This window comes from Aythya ferina (assembly GCF_964211825.1).
Source record: "Aythya ferina genome assembly, chromosome: 1".
Lineage (NCBI taxonomy): Eukaryota > Metazoa > Chordata > Aves > Anseriformes > Anatidae > Aythya > Aythya ferina.
In genome coordinates, this window is record NC_140296.1 from 81,213,159 (window position 1) to 81,230,160 (window position 17,002).

A 17,002-nucleotide genomic window follows, 5' to 3' on the forward strand; every position below is an offset into this window, starting at 1 on the left:
AAAAACTACCTGTACATGCAGTCTTCCAGGTGCACAAGCTTCCTGGTATGTCTTTAACAGCACCCCTGGCAAAGTGCAAGTATGAGTAAAAGTCAAGTAATGCTTTCAGGATTAAAGCAATTGGAAAAAAAAGAATTTCTTCACATCTCTGTATTAAGATTCGGACTGTAGTTCTGGAAGCATAGACTGCAAAAAATGTAAATATCTGAAATCCACTTTCTTCTGTGTAAGGAAATGCAAGGACCTTCAGACTTGTGTCAGAAGATAATTTCTGGAGTTCTTGTCATCTGTTCAAAATGAGTGATTCCCTTCTATTTGCAAGTGCACAACTTCCCAGCAGCAGTTGCATTAAAAGTATGTTTTATTACAAGAATAATGTTCCTACTGGTCCCTTTCAATTTAATTTAATAGGCAGAGGAATGGATTAGAGGCAGCATCATAAGAACCATCAGAGAGGTCGTCTCTTCTCTGATGGTTCATACAGGATGTCTGATTTGGAGATTTCTGTTCTAAGCAGTGGAAATAAATGCTGTGTTTCTGAGTTCTGTATTATGCTTATGTTTTTTTGTTTGTTTGTTTGTTTGTTTGTTTGTTTTTCCAGGTTTTATAGCAAGGAGTTCTCATTAGAAATGATATTTCCTTTATTACAATAGCATAACAGTCTTAAAATGTCCTTGTTTTTGTTTCTTTCTGCAGAATGGTCTACCTTCAGAAAAAAAACCTTATGTCTTTAATGGTGATTTTGTTGACAGAGGGCAAAATTCTATGGAAATACTTATAATCCTGTTTGCATTTCTTCTTATCTACCCCAATGATGTACACTTGAATAGAGGAAACCATGAAGACTATGTCATAAACTTGAGGTAGGTTTTAGGGGATGGAAAGGAGGGGGTATCTGATCATTATTGGAAGTGTTGGAGCTTTTTGAATGCTGCTTTAGCCACTGTGCCAACATCTGATTTCTAAAACATAATTAATGTTTTATTGGGTATTCAGGTGGAGCTTTGCATCTTCAAGATGTGTGAGGGGGAGCCAAGTACATCCTTGTTACGCACAGACACTCAAACTGGAGTCACTTCTTGTCTCTGACATAATCACAGCCCATTGAAGTCAGTGGTTTCATTGGAGCTGCCCGAGTACCAGAGCAGGGGATGGGTGGAAGGACTATATTTTAGTTAATTATAGGCTTTTTCCACAGCATAGCCACAGACACGAGTGTAGTATGATGGAACCAGGAAACCAGGAGCTGAGACTTTGCTTAACTTCAGACTAAGATGTCACTTCCCAAAAACGGGGAATGGACATGATAGATGATGCTGTCCATGCAGGTTTTGAGGGAATTTTTACACAACATTGGTTAGGTTCTTTTGAAAATTCTCTCTAATATCTAAAGGGTAAAACTGCTACGCTATTACATTTAGATGGGAAATTGGCTGCTTAAAATTATTGGTCTGGACGCTGTTTCTGATTCCTTATATGCACAAGAAATCAATTTAACTCAATTATTGAGATAAAACAGAAGAATGTACTTTTAAACTGAGGTGAGACATAAATGACAGGAGGAAAAGAGGGTTGGAAAATTCCTGGCAATCACTGTAGCGTGGAAAATGGTGCAGAAAGGGCATACTAAAACACAGTTCATGACATTGTTCTATTTTCAGATATGGCTTCAGCAATGAAGTTTTGAGCAAGTATAAGGTAAGATTCTTCCTACTTTTTCTGTATTTTCTTTTAGTAAATGAAAAAAATGTAAAATGAAAAATGTCTGAACAAGGAAACTTCCAACCAGATTATTTAGGTATAGTGCAGAATGAGTTTAGTAATGTAGTTAAAATTATTTTGGATTTTCAGTGGCATAACTGACAACACAATTCAAAGTGGTAACATCTTGTGCTCAGTGATCTGTGGGAAGAAGTAAATAGCATTGGTGAGGCCACTCATGAGCACACGGAGAGGTAAATGAAGTGCTGGAGAGACTTTTGAATGGCTCTTAGAGTAAATTTCAGGTCATATTTGTCGGTGTTGCAACTTGGGGTGTCCCCTGGGAGGAACTGTTTGTACAGACAGTTGCAGACACCTCAGCAAAATCTTGAATTTAGAAGCAACAGAATCTATCTGAAATAGGATCTAACCCAAGAGTATACTTTGCAGGTCCATGCGAAGGTAATTTTGTATCTTCTGCAAGATGTCTTCAGCTGGCTCCCCCTTGCCACTTTAATTAATAAAAAAGTACTCATCCTACACGGAGGAATTTCAGACACGACAGATTTGAATTTCCTATATTTACTTGAGAGAAATAAGGTAAGGGAGTGTATTCATGTGGGGTTACTCTTATATTTTTTAAAAAATTTAGCAATACAAATGCTAAGATCAAGTTGTTTGCATGAGGAAAGGAAATGGCTACTTTATAAGGCATGTAAGGAAAGAAAGGTCTTGTTTTCTTCAAAATCAGTCTTTAGAAGGGGAGGTTTCAGTAGGTCTTGGGAGCCAATTGTTTGGCTGCTGTAAAATGGCATAGGTCTTTTGACTTTAAAATAGTTGAAGACACTTTAGATACTCCTTCCTGCGGTGATAACACATTAGCCAGAAAGTATGAGAAGTACGTAATTCTCAGGCATTTCTAAACACTTCAGAAATCAATCTAACCACATCTTCTTAGCACCGCCTGCTGCCCCGGGGCTGTGCTGCTGCCATCTGCTTGTGTGGGACGTTCTGCACCTTGCAGCGCGCCCGTGGCAGCACATGCGGGAGCGTCCTTCCAGCAGGAGCAAACCTTGGGACCTGGCCTTGAGAAAGCAGAAACTACTGCTGCTTTTCATAAATTTAGAAGACAGAGGCATCCATTTTTATTTATTTATTTATTTATTTATTTTCTAGAATGAACAAACACATCTTTTTCAAATCAGTGGAAAATTGCGTGGGGTTTGGTCTGGAAGATTTATACAGCTAGAGGTACCTGCTTGTAAGCTGGGTGCTTAGGCTCCTCATACTCAGTGGAGATCTGGTGGAGATCCAGGTCTTGCCATTGCACAGATGTAGGTCTCTGGTGCTGTTCCTGGAAGCACTGCCAAAGCCTGGGGGGATTCCCAGTGGCCTCTGGCTGCCTCTGCACAAAGTCTTCTTCACAGGTCTCCTCTGCTGCTCTCCTCCAGGTCTGGTTTTCCTGGTGCTAATTGACAGACATGGCAGAGCACCCCAGATGGCACAAGGCACCAGTGTTTAAGCAGCTGAAATGTGTTCCTTGTCACTTGCGGCTGTGCAACCCAGAGCTGCTGCTCTCACCCTCGTGATTCCTAGCACAGAAAGAAATGTTTTGCCCATCAGCCAGCTGCAGCCCAGTTTGTTTCTCAAGGATGTTAAAAAGAGCGATGAATACACCTGGTTATCTGCGCCCAGGCCCTGCTGGCTGAACCAGTGCACTCTGAAATTGGGTGCCTAGGCATGGATACAGGTGTCTCAGCCCTGAGCCAAGTCCTTCCCATGCTTTCCCTGAGGCAGGGATGGGTGTGTTACCGAGGCACTGCCTACCTGAGAGCTGCACAAGTAGCAGGTCGAAGCGGCTGTGCCTGGGCCACAGCTCAGGGCACAGTCACTCAGGGCTTTTAATTGGTACAGCTGGCAACCGACAGGTCTTCAGATGCCGGTCGGTGCTCCGGGGAATCATTTTTTGCATCATTTTCTTTGATAAATAGTTAAACTTTCTAGTGATGGTCTGAAGATGAGACAGTATGAGAGAATATCCAAAGGGAAGAAAAGATACTCCCTGGGGGAGTCTGTATGAATGGGCATTCATGGAGCCACAGCACGGGACTCCAAAAAAGCAGATATCTGTAAATATTGAAGGTTAAATTTATTTAACAGTGAAGGGACTGAAGTAATACCTTATGAACTGTATGGTTATCCTCCTGATACTTTGATACATTGATTTCAGCCAAATTAACCTAGCAGCACGCTATTGTGTGAGAGCAGCAGTGAGTGTGGTTTGACCTCAGTATAATATACCTGCATATTTTTAGTCTCTAGTGAGGCTGGGCACTTAAGTATTGGCGCGGAGCCCAAGTGCTGTCCCTGCTGTACAGTGAGACCTGGTGGCTGAGTGTGGCTTGGGATGAGCGAGGTCTCGTGACAGGAACACGAGAGCGCTGCTGAACAGGCTGGTGCCTGGCAGATGTGAAGCACGATGCCCGCAGGTGCAAACACCTGCAGCATCCACCAAACATGAGAGCTCAGGACATCACAAGACTTAAAGGCTGCGTATGGGAAGGGGGAATGGATGTGCCTCTGTATCGTTGTGTTCTGGTAACTCTTCCAATATGCCGTGGGGTTTTATTGTTTGATCAGTTTTGTTTTTTGTTTTCAAGTTGAAATCTTTGATGCGGCCACCACAGCCAGAGAGAGAGGAGCAAGGAAAGGAGGGCGCTCCAACAGCCAGACCCAGCACATGTGCTGCCAACAAGCGTGGCGCAGGGAAAACACGCAGGCTCTCCTCATCGGGCTTCACTGAGCTTTCCTGCCCAAATTCGCAGCCAGGGCCCACCCTGAAGGAATGGAAACAAGTAGGTGAAACCAAAGACAGGCACAGAGACCCCTGCTCAGCAGCAGCAGGGGCTCTGTTCAGAGGGCATGTCTGAGTCCAAGGGGTTTGTGTCAGTAACACATCGTTCTGGGGAGTATACTAGCCAGCTATACATTATTCAGATGATTTTGTACAGCTGGTAAAAAAAGGCTTGTGATTTTAAGCCTCGGAAGGAGGATTTACACAGTGTTTTCTGCTCCTAGCTGTTAGAAGGAAACTGCTCTGTATGAGGTGTGTTTGCATGCCCTCATGTGGTTACATCTGTTTGTACATATGTGGTTGTCAATTAAATAGGTCAGATTTGGCGATCAATGTGATTGTACACACCTTTTTTTGGCTGTGGTTTTGGCAGCTGAATGCTGATAGAGTCCAAACAAACCCAGCTCCTGAGACCTAAAGGTTGAATACTCAGAGCAGGGAGTTTTTGTCCTCTGGCTGTTAGTTTCCCCTTGAATATTAGAGGCAATACAGAGCCCATGCCATGCTGTAAGTTAATAAATTGTGACAATTTGGAAAGCTTAATTTGCACAGCAATTTACAAGCTCAAAATTGAGTTGTGGATATGTGTTTTTTTTTTTTTTTTTTTTTTTTTTTTTCTGGTCTTCCCTTCAGACAGCTGCTTTAAGGAGTAGGCAGCCTTGTTTTGCCTCTAGAGATAGAGCAAGTCCTCTCAGAAAATGTGATTTCCCAAGATCTGGCCTAGAACCTAACGTAGAGTGCTGTAGTTGCTCCCCCAAATCTGACACTCCCCAACAAATGGGAAGTAAATGTTTTTGTGTAAACCTTTTCCAGTGAGGCTTGAACAGATGCATTTTGCCCCATGTTTGGTGCTGACTGGAATTAGCATGTTCAAGCCCTGAGAATTCATCCTGAAGTCTCAATCCTGCTAAAATGCTGATAGGTGAAATCTTGTTTTGAAACATGAGCTAACCAAAGGCAATAAAGCCAAAGGCAACTCCTGCCACGTATTGAGCAGGTATTCTCAAGCTTAGTTTAGGTAAAACCGGACACAGGTGTCTGTCAGGTCTGTGCTGAGAAGCAGGACATGCCTCTCACGTGCACAGGCAGCTTTTGCTCACTTTGCCCACGCACCGTTCCTGATGCACCTACTAGAGTCTGGAAACCTCAGCTGTGAAAGAAGGCACATTACTGAAAAGATGTTTCATCTGAAAAAAAGGTAATGCAAACTGTAGAAAATGGTTTGTAAGAAAAGTGGAACAGAGGTCCTAGCCCAAAGGAGTGCACTACTGAAAGAAGAAAATGGGAGGCCTGTTGAGGACCTTGTTAGCTCAGGTGTGTTTTCTCCCTGTACTGTGGGGGCTTTTGCTGATGTCCCTAGTCCAGGCACACACAGCCCGTCAGTCCTTGCCTACTACCAGTCCTCACTTGAGTTTGCTCTTGCCAGGTCATGGACATTCTCTGGAGTGATCCAAGAATGCAGAATGGCTGCGTCCCAAACAAGCGCCGCGGAGGAGGTTGTTACTTTGGCCCTGACACCACTGCCAGGCTGTTTGAGAGGTATAATCTGAAGCTGTTGATCAGGTCCCATGAATTTAAGCGGGAAGGCTACGAGCTCACTCATGGTGGGAAGGTAAGGTGCTGCCACGGAAAGCAGAGGTCTCCCATGAATTTCAGGGGTACATCCACAGATGTGTCTGCAAAGTTAATTAAGAAAATGAGCGACTTCTTCAAAATGGGTTTGGGGAAATCATGTGCTAAATAAGTAGATGTTAGAACAAATTACGGTGTTCTGACAAACACAGAAGTCTCTACAGCTTCAGGGAGTGGGGACTAGTTCATTACTCATGTGAAAACAAATGAACATCAACAAAATCCCTTAGGACAGTTATGTGTAAATACAGCGTAAGAGATGCTCGTACACTCTTAGAAGCCTTTTAACTCGTTTCTCTTCTGGCATTGCTTGCTGACATGCTGTATCAAGATGCCAGCAAGAATCCTGAAAACACCTCTCTTAGACATTTCTGCTACAGTGTGCTATCACACTGCCCTCTAAACTGTGACAGGCCAAAAACGCACGCCTGGAGCTCTGACTTGGAAAGAGCAAGCAGTCTAGTGAATGACATCGTTTCTGGTTTTACATGTTGACACTTCATTTTGTAACCTGCAGGTTTTTCTAAGATCAGCTTTAGGAATCAGTGTCACGAAGAGTTGTTCTAGCCAACAGTTTCTTTTTTTCCTATGATCAGGTTATCACTATATTTTCTGCCTCTAACTATTATGAAGAGGGGAGCAACAGGGGAGCGTACATCCGACTGAACCCGGATCTGATTCCTCGTTTTGTACAGTATCAAGTGTGCGAGCGCACAGACAAGCAGAACCACTGGGAGAGGTAAAGATGCATCCTCATGTGTGCAGTGAGCGTGAGCACCTGCTGTAAATCTGTAGCTTCATTTTACTTCGACAGGCATCTGTTTTCCTTCTTTTTCTGTTTTTCCCATTTAAATATTAACACAGAAGACAAAAATGTATTTGGAGTGCTCTGACTTAGTTTCCTGAGAAATTCCCAAAGGTAATTAAGAGCTTAGAACAGACGATTGTCAGGGACTCCTAAAGAGCCTATGCCTGTCTGTCAGGTCTGCTTTAAGGCTGCAGTGTTAATCTGGAGAAATCCTGTTATGAATGGAGTCCAAAAAGTTTATCATTACAGCTTTGCCATGCCTAGCACTGTGGTCAGATTTACTAAAGCAAAGCAGCTTAGAATTACCTGCATAAACTTGATTATCTCTTAAGTTCAGCTTATTCTTCTGGGGCTTTGTTTTGTTTTTCCCCAGTGTTGCCTTTTAGGATGACCCTGATGACACTGCACGTTCAAGAACAGAAGAATTTGATAATGAGTGTTGAAAAGCATAAATTGCTGGAGGATTAAAATTCTTTAATGATCAGCTTTGCTTTTTTTTTTTTTTTTTTTTTTTTTTTTTTTTTTTTCCTCTTAGGATGAAAACAATTGAACATTCTGCCTTGCAAATCTTACGAGAGAGGATTTTTGCTCACAGGTCTACGCTCACTGAGGCTTTTGAAAAGTATGACTGCGACAACACAGGTAACACCACCTCTTATGTGTGCATGGGGGCCTGCTGGCCTGAGGCTGGTTGGTGACACACTCTCACTCCTCCCAGCAGAAGATGTGAGTCGTGGATGCTTATCCTTAGAAAGCAACTTGGAGGGTGGGGTGGGAGGTTTAAGTATGAAGAAGGGAGGAATTGGAACACGTGAGCAAAGAAAGAAGCTCGCTAGGCAGAGAGTTTGGGCAGGGAAATCTGATTCCAGAAGCTCAAAAGTCATCACCTTCACTCGGGAGCATCTTCAGAAGATGTCAGCCAGGAAACTGGGGTCTCAGAGGAAGGAGGACTGGTCTCCTGAGTCTGGGGGCTCTTTGAGTAGGGTGGCTAGGCTACCAACTAGTGGACAAACAGTCATGCATCAGCTGAAGAAAAGTCAGTAATAAATTGGTAGATGAACCTTTTATGTAGGAGCAAGGCATTGATGACTTCTGGCACAAATACAGCTTTTTCTCCTGATGGCTTCTCACCTGACAAGGTTGTCATCTGTGCCCCAAAAATGGCAATTGATAAGGCGTTGGTGCTGGTTCTCTGGCTGCTGAGCAACCGATCAACATATTTCTGCCTTGTTGACTTTTCAGCCATACATCTCTATAGATGCAACTCAGCTCAAATCTGAAGCGCTCTTCATAGAAACATTTGGTTTTCTCCAGAAGTTTTAAAGCACGCTGACCATCTCAACAGAATCACAAAATTGTCGCTGTTGGAAGGGACCTGTGGAAATGTTTAGTCTGACCTTGCTGCTCACTGTTAAGAATATTTTTATTCCCCAGCATTAGGAGAAAATGTTCATGGTTTGTGACCTCTTAAACAAAGTCAGAAGGCATGCTGGTGTCTGATTTGTGCTGCATCATGTACCAAATGTAACCATGAACTGACCCCTTTGGCAGGCAACATTTCTGTCAGTGACTGGGCAGCAGCGATGGAGTCTGTCCTCTGCCTGGAACTGCCCTGGAGGACACTGCTGCCCCATTTAGCCAAGACAGATCCAGATGGAAAAGTTGACTACATGTCGTGTTTTCACAATATGGAAATAGCTCAATCTACAGAAGAGGTAAGGAGGAAAACGCCTCTTTGCAAATCTGGGAGGAAGAGCTTTTTGCAATTTGAGGCACAAGACAGTGGTTTGGCCAATCCGGTAGACATCTACATCTGAACTAGTTACCTAGCTTCCTTTTATGGTCATTGGAGGGAAACAAGTACTTCTAGGGCACGAATCATCATTCCCTGCTAAGGTAGATTCTTAAAATAGGTTGTATGAATCACACGCTAGAACTGCTTCCTACTTTCCGGTGACTCTCAAGGGCATTTAGATAAGGTAGCTGAGGAGATATGTGATGAATCCCACTCGGAGCAGCTTTGCAAATGTGCACAGAACCAATTCTGGCACCTGTGGGATGAAGTCACAGTTGGAGATGGGCTGGAGATGTTTGACCATCTATAGCTGAGGTCTCTGCTTCAGAGCCCAGTTGTTACTGGGCGACTGCTCAGCGGTTTGGTTCTTAGCTCTCACCACCATTTTTCTAACATCGAACATTTCATGTGAGTGCATGACACCCACCATTTTCCCTAGGTCATCAATATTTCCACAAATAATTACTGAAGGTAGGAGGTGTGAAAGGTTCCTTCACAGGACCCCCTCACCCAGAAGGGACAGGTTTTAGCTGATTCGGGGCAAGACAAAATATCATCTCTTGGAACTCAAGCATAAGGAATTTTTCCTAGTATTTGACAAGTTAAACTGGGAAAATAGATTTGTATAGTACGTATTCTGTTGGCTAAGCTTACTCAAACCCAAGGTCTGAATGCTTTCCTGTGTATGATTTCAACACCAGGTTCAGCCAGCTTTGGTTGAAACGCTGTGCAAATACAGAAAAGAGCTGGAGGTAATCTTTAACATCATGGATGAAGATCATTCAGGTAAGTGCCTGTGACTTCACAGCACCAGCCCTAGGAAGCCTCTACTACTTATCTTTCCCCACGGTTTCCTCCTTAAGGCTCCTATATATAGAGGTACCAGGGGTGATGTCATTTTTCCATTTTAGTGAAGACTAATTTCAGCAGTCAGGCTGTACCCATATAAGGGACAGCGCACAGAGCCTAATTCAAGAAAAAAAATCTCACATACTCAGTTTCCAGTACTGGTGTCACTTTTGGGGGCTTTTTCTCCCTTCTCCTCGCACTCTCGGTATTTACTGCTTTCTTAATTCCACTGTTGAAAGCGCTAGCTCCTTGCTTGCAGTAAAAATGTACTTCAACCAGGAAATCACAAAAAAATCACACAAGCCCTGGTAGGCAGGTAACTGTCTTGCAATAAAGGAGTGTGCGTGCATGTAGGAAGGGGAAACAGCACTGGAAGAAGCAATCTGCCATCTGTCTCCTTTAGGTTTGATTTCTTTTGATGAGTTCCGCAAGACCTGGAGAATCTTCAGTTCTCACCTGGGAACTGAGGCGTACGATGCCTCCATTGACAAGCTCGCCCAGAGCATCGACTACAACAAAGACGACTACATTGACTTCAGCGAATTTTTAGAGGCCTTTCATGTGGTTCACAAAGGAGACAAGAAGCCAACCTAATGAAGAGGCAGAACTTCTTGCGGGTTGTCGTGGAAGTCCACCTTCCTGTCATGAGTCACAAGCAGCCTGGGAACCCAATTTCCACACAGACAACCAATAATTAGTAACAAGCGTTGTGGTCACTGTGATGATGTACACCTGCTAGTAATGAGACCAGAAGAGATGAAAAACCACCATATACAGTATTACTGCCTCACTGCCACATCAGTACCTTACAATTTATCCTCACTCTTGGTTTCACCTCCTCCACCTATCTTACCTGTGAATATTACCAAGGTAGCACCTACAACCTCACGGGAGGAGAAGCTTTGGTATGTTTCTCTCAGCAGCCCTTAGAGACAGCTGAGAAATAGTATTAGTGACCACAAGGAACATATCTGTCACTCCCTGGGGATATAGCAGGAACAACAGAGGCTTTCTGTGGACTGACTATCCAGCCCAGGCGAGATTAAAAAAAAAAAAAAAAGAAGAAGGAAAATACACCAGATCATTAAAATAGGAAAATAGGTAGTTCTGCATTTAATCTTCCTCTTTGCATGATGCAATAAAATAAAAACATTCCAGGTGACTATGTATCCTCTCTGAAGTTTACAGACCCAACTTAAAGGGTCTTATTTGAAAGGCGTTTACACTTGCAATAGATTTGTTCTTGCCACTGGTTACTTTTGCCTTACAGTTGTTGGGGTTGGGGGCCAAGAAACAGTCATAACCTGTCACTTTAATGCTGGCTAAATTCATAGCATGTTAATATAACATACAACAGATCCTAAAATAAAGCTTCAGCTTTCACAGTAATGTGTGTGCGGTGTCTTTACAGTGGTAGGCTACACATACCAGAGTAAAACACTTTTTTGCCTGTAGTTGAACTGTATTTCTTTAAAACCGGGAGATGCGTAAAAACACAAAAGTAACAATGTTTGATTCTACCGAACCTAAATAATCTTGCATACAGTTGAGCATGAATTCTCTATCAAGCAAACTGACAAATTCTACAATTGACTTTATGGAAAGCAGCAAGATGGCAGAGCCCAGTGTCCTGTGTCTCCCCCTGTATTCCCCTGCTGCAAGCTTGCGAGCCAATACTCCCATTCCTGCACCTCACTCCTGCACCTGACTCACTCACATGTTACACTCTGAAAGCAACACACCGATATAAAGCGCAGCCAGATCAGGAGCTTTATAAAAAAGACATTACCTTAATTCATCCTTATTAAATACAATGTATGCAGAGTGCTTGCTGGGTAGTAAACAGTTCCAGCCTAACCAGTCTTTAAAATTTAATACTGAACCATGAGGTAAGTAGGGAGTTTTTAATTTAGTAACAGTTTTGAAAATGCAAAGGAAAAAAAAAAAAGCTATAGCACCCTTCCTAATAATTTACCATTACAGATACAATAGCAGTCCAAGCTTCATAGTGCCGTCATTCCTACATCTTATTTTTAGTCAATGAAATAGGAAATACTTTTCCAGAAGTATTTTGTACATTAACAGATGAGCAACTAAACATGCACATACTTATTTCTATTCCCTGGAGTGGGGGGGGGGAGGATTCTCTAAGAGAAAAACAAAAATTATAGTAAAATTTTAATGGTATTGGCAACGTTAAATGTGTATTTATAGAATGTGACAGTACAGATCAGGAGGCCTCCTTTGCCACCCCTAAGACAGGACAAAACAAGGGCGTGTAACAAGGTGGGAGCTCAGACACATTGCTGAGACCCTGCGGCTTAGATGTGCCCCTCTCACAAGGTGTTCCTGAAGCCACTCCAGCATTAAACTGAAGGATTACGCTGAAGGACGCTTGCCTTGATGAGAAGGGACGCCAACAGCAAGGGCGCAGCGCAGCACTTGGCTTAGTGTACAGTGAGAAGAGGCTCCTGGGGAGGCAGCGCTGCGAGGGGCTGAGTCATCCAGCCAAGAGAGAAGCCTGCCCCACAGCTGCTGCAGGCAGACGGAGGAGCAGGGCTGCTGCTTCTGTCCCCACGGCTGCAAAGTGCTCGTGACAGCAGCGCCGGACAGAGCGGAAAGACCAGGTCTCAGGTGGATCTGCTTTCCTGAAAGCCCTTGTTTCTGAAGCACATGAGGTGCCTGTGTACCTTTGCCTTCCAAAATGAGTTTGCAGGGAGTTGAGGGTGGCCGCATCCTCCTCTTCTGGCTCCCCTGGGAGGCCAGACAGCTGAGCTGCTCCAATTAGTGGCAAAGCTGTCACTGAATTTTACCTGGGAGCACACCCTCACCTCCATCAGAGCGGGCTCAGTTTTATAACAGCTTAATAACACAGAGGTGGATCCTCTGCAAAGTGTGTATGTGTGTGGGGGGGTCTGAACAAAAGCTTATTTGCTTAATGAGTTTTGCATTAACTGTGATTCCCCAGCTGTAATAATCCTTCTGTCCGAGTAGTAGCTCAGCAGAAAGTTGCAGCTGTGCCTGAGCTGGAAGTAAAATGAGTTTTCCCCTCCACTGACATTGTGCTTCAGCATCCCACTTCTCAGTACCAGTTATCTAAACTCTCTTCAAATCACCATATAACTACTTCACCAGTGCGTACACTCCACGTGGTAATTGATCACAGTGATAATAAATGTATTGGTAATTGAGGTCATACTATGAATTTTAAATCAAAGACACTTGTTTAAAAAAAAAAAAAAAAAAAAAAAAAAAAAAAAAAGAGTTAAGAGGTGTTTGTTTTGCTCTGGGCTCTGAACCGTTGCTTTAGTGACTTAGTGTGCTCATGCTCTGCACTGTTACATCCATATGTTTAAACCAAAGGATTTATTTACTGAGAAACACGCTAGGTGATCTCTCACAATGCATACAAAAATGGGGGAAAAGCACAATAAAAGAAAAAACAAACAAACAAACAAACAAAAACAGGTACCATGCCAATAAAATGACTTCCACATCCAAGTGTGTGCTAGTTGTAGCTGAACCGTACCTTGCCACTTATTCCTCCACAGGTCCACAGTGCCCATGGTGGTTAACACAGTCCTTGCCTCTCAGAGCATCCAGCAAGCAGCTCCTGGGCTGCCAAATTCTCCTAAATCTGAATCACCTCCTGAGGCCTCCCACACTCATTGCTCTGCCTTGGCTCTCTTGAGCAAGTGCCCAGATGCTGCAGCAGCAGCAGCGCCTCCATGGTAGCTGTGCCGCCTGAAGTTTGCCTTCCCTGGGACCACAGGTGCTGGCAACCAGCAACTGAGACAGGCTTATGTCCCTCCTTTCATCAAGGTATTTCAGGTAACTGCATAAAACCACGGCAAATAGCAGCTGGTGCCTGGGGTGAAGCAGGGTTTTCCACTCCAGAAGCAGCCTACCTCTGTTTTCAGATGAAGTGGCCGCAGAGCCGTTTCCCTGCGTGACACACGCTTACTCTCTCTCCTTAAAGCAGCTCCAAGCAGCCACTGAAGCTTATTTTCAGTGGACAGCCTCATGGCGCAGGCACAAACCTGGGAGCTGTCTGCAAGGAGACTACCAGGGAGCCCGTCCCTAACCACCACTGACAAATGTGCCTTTAAAAAATAATAACAAAGGAAAAAAAAAAAAAAAAGGAGGAAAAAAAAAAAAGAGAAAAACATCAAAGCCTTCCATAAACTCACCCTGTGCTGGAAGGGTGGCAATTATGCCATTCTCAACTCCGAGGCTATTTGCAAGAGAAAGGATCAGGAGACTTGGGAAGGGTGCTCGGGTGGCTGAGGTTTATCTTTCTCCGTTCAGAGAAAAGGATTACAGGCATAAAACAGTCTGTCACCTTGGAGAAGCTGGAGTCTTGAGATTTTCCTGCGAAGCCCTGGGGATGCCGGGAAGGAAGCCACTTCGTTCAGATTAAAGAGAGAGGCAGCTTCCTGAGCAAGGCCATCATCTCAAATTAGAGGATATTGTAAGACATTTGTCTCTGCGGCACTAGCCCTGTACTAACTAGGTGCAAACGAGATGAGAATCGGGGTAAACGTGTATCAAAAATACCACCTGGTTACCTCCAGTTATTCCTATTCCTCTAATTTACATTTCCCTGGATGTTTCACACTGCATTAGTGATTCACAACAACGACGTACGTTTACAGAGAGCAGGGGAAAAATTAATGAATTCCATCACTTCCCTTGTTTGGGAGACTTTAAGCCTGAGATAGAGCTCCCTCGTTTTATTATGCCTTTTGATCTCCACAGAGTAATCTGTTTTCCCCTTGGCAGAGCAGTTTAATTCTTGCTAATTTAATATGAATTACATCGATGCACTTTGGGCAGAATGAGCTTAATTATTTGTTATTTCTCACACCCTCCCTTAAAAGTAGGCCACGTTCCACCTACCTGTCCCCCGCAGGCAGGCATGCACACACCATGATGTTTCGCATGAAGTGCTGAGGTAGTGTATGGCACACACACATGCAGCAACTAAACAAGAGGTTCGAGGCAGCGAAACGGGGAGGAAAAGCTTCCGAGCCTTTTCTCCCTCCTGAGACACTGCTTATTGCATCACACAGCCTGTGCTAGGCAGGAAATCCTGTAAATAAATAATTATGGCTTTTGTCAGGTATGTCATAGTCCCATAGGCCCCGCTTGGAGCGCTGTCGTAAAAAAAGTGGCAAATTCCTGTGGCTATGTCTTTCTCCAAGATACCACCAGTAGCTCCAAACGATTTCTGAAAAGACACACACAAAAAAAGAAGTAGGGAACATTAGGCATTTATGCTTATGTATTGGGGAAAAAAAAAAAGAAAAGGCCTCGTGATGATTTTACATTTGTGCTGAATGCTGAAGGCAAAGGCTCCGTTCCCTCATTAAAACCCTTACTGGGATTGTTACAGGATACACATAACTTATTTGGATCAGCCTAAGTAAACAAGGAACATCTAGTTTCACAAATCTTGTCCTTTTTTAAAATACTTAAATATTGATAATTCTAACGCTTCACACTCTGCTTTCACAATACTCTTCTATAATTAGGTAGAGCTAAAAGCAGCTGGCCTGGACGTGAACTTGTTCTCTGCCTTACTGTCTGGCATGTACACAGCGTTGTCTCCGAGCTGTTCTGTTTCTGGCAGCTGTACCTGCACAGCTTTTCCTGACTTTCTGCTGATGGAGGACTGAATGCTTCTCCTCAGAGTGGCTCGTGCAGTGCTTTGGTAAAGCGAAAGTTCTCTTCCATCTGCCCACTTATTTCAGAGCTTGTTAGCAGCTATGATTTTATCCCCACTAAATCTCCCACAATTCTTAAATTAGTTTTCCAAATATACTTCCAGAAGATACTGAGGTGATTTGGTTTTCCTTCGTAGGGGCATAAGGAAAAAATCGTATTCTCCACACACCAAAGAAAGGAATAGAGGAGTAGATTTCAAACGCGAAGGCTGCCCCTTGGCCTCACTCACCAGTTCCTGCAGAAAGAGGTCGTTGGCCATGTGCACTATTCGATCCACGTGGATGATTCCCCCGATGCTGTTCACCTCCACGTCAGACAGGAAGGTAAGGACGAGAATCGCTTCCACCAGGAGCTGCCGGTACTCGGGCTGGGGTACGTGGTTCAGCACCGACTCCACGTGCACGGCAAACTTGATTTCGCAGGGGGTCATCTGGCGAGCGAGAGTGGAAATGGAAATTAAAAACCCACAGATCCAAAAGACTAGCTCCCCACGCATCCCCCAGGCACTTAAACACACGCTCCTCTCCTCACGTGGGGGCAGCCCGACTGAGGTGAACAAGATGTTTTTATGGCTTTAGCACTGACAGGAACTTTTTGTGTCGCTAGGCCCTGGTCCTGCACGCAGTTATGCAACTTCCAGAGAACTGCTCCAGCCCTGCAGCCCATCACACACACACTGTACTTGCACACAGGACTGCGGATACTTGCCTTGCAAACTAATTCTCTGCTTCTAATGTGCCAGTCTCAGACATTTTGCCTTCCGAGTACCCTTCTGGCACTGCAGGTTAGTCGCAAAACCGAAATGACTGTGGAGATTTAAAAATAGCCAGCTGCTTAGCGTGAATGCGCTTTCACACAAGCGAATACCTATATTGTTTGTAGAGCAGCCTAATTCTCGCTGGCAGAGCTGTATGGATGTCATGTGAAATGCTGACACCCTAGGAGGTTTGTGCTCATTTAGTTTGATTCCTTTAAACAGCAAAATTAGATACTGTCTAGGTCTGACAGGCTAAAAATATAAGCTTATTTATCTACACAATAGGAATAAATAAAGCTCTCCATTCTGCAAAAGAAGGTTTAAATTTGGCAGAAAATTCTAGCTCTTCTCTTCAGCTGTTACCACCAGAAAAGGAGGAAGCCAGAGACAAACTGGGTGCAACCTGACATGAAAAAAAGTCTCAGGCATGCAAGTATCTCTCTTCTGCTGAGAGATCTCTGTTTGCAAGAGTTGTTTGTTTCATATTTGTGAACTTAAAACTTGCCAGAGTGCCTAAGGGAAGAGTGGCAATCCAACTGAGGAAAAAAACTATAAAGAAAGGTTAAGGTTATGGATTTAAAGAGTGAAAGCTTTGGTGAGAAACCATCATCCTCAACTCGTGTTTACTCTTGAGGCTGTGATGCCAAAATACATTGGCTGCAGTGGCAGCATTTAAAAAAAATTAGGGTGAGGAACAAGCAATGTGTCTACTTTATTCCAACAAAGCTGAGCTTTTTCGTTACTCTGCCTGAATGACTGTAACCAGCCACCCCCTTTTCAGGCAGTGCTCTGTGGGTGCAGCACACTACTGCCATAGAATCACAGAATCACAGAATTTCTAGGTTGGAAGAGACCTCAAGATCATCGAGTCCAACCTCT

The 17,002-nt window shown here is 43.8% G+C and overlaps 2 protein-coding genes across 8 annotated transcripts in view; one reads left to right on the top strand and one right to left on the bottom strand.

Annotated features, from left to right (window-relative positions):
* PPEF1 (protein phosphatase with EF-hand domain 1) overlaps positions 1-11,028 on the top strand; it is a 35,124-nt gene extending 24,096 nt beyond the window's left edge. For all 6 annotated transcript variants that reach the window (XM_084505691.1, XM_084505692.1, XM_084505693.1 and 3 more), the window contains 10 exons: positions 697-863; positions 1,662-1,698; positions 2,152-2,301; positions 4,362-4,556; positions 5,982-6,167; positions 6,784-6,926; positions 7,531-7,637; positions 8,547-8,710; positions 9,492-9,576; positions 10,043-11,028. In XM_084505691.1, the coding sequence (XP_084361817.1) occupies positions 697-863; positions 1,662-1,698; positions 2,152-2,301; positions 4,362-4,556; positions 5,982-6,167; positions 6,784-6,926; positions 7,531-7,637; positions 8,547-8,710; positions 9,492-9,576; positions 10,043-10,233 (1,425 nt within the window). In that variant the 3' untranslated portion in view covers positions 10,234-11,028. The remainder of the gene's footprint in view (positions 1-696; positions 864-1,661; positions 1,699-2,151; positions 2,302-4,361; positions 4,557-5,981; positions 6,168-6,783; positions 6,927-7,530; positions 7,638-8,546; positions 8,711-9,491; positions 9,577-10,042) is intronic.
* PHKA2 (phosphorylase kinase regulatory subunit alpha 2) overlaps positions 10,625-17,002 on the bottom strand; it is a 43,215-nt gene continuing 36,837 nt past the window's right edge. For both annotated transcript variants that reach the window (XM_084505689.1, XM_084505688.1), the window contains 2 exons: positions 15,596-15,796; positions 10,625-14,869 (listed from right to left, as the gene is read on the bottom strand). In XM_084505689.1, coding sequence (XP_084361815.1) covers positions 14,696-14,869; positions 15,596-15,796 — 375 coding nt within the window. In that variant the 3' untranslated portion in view covers positions 10,625-14,695. The remainder of the gene's footprint in view (positions 14,870-15,595; positions 15,797-17,002) is intronic.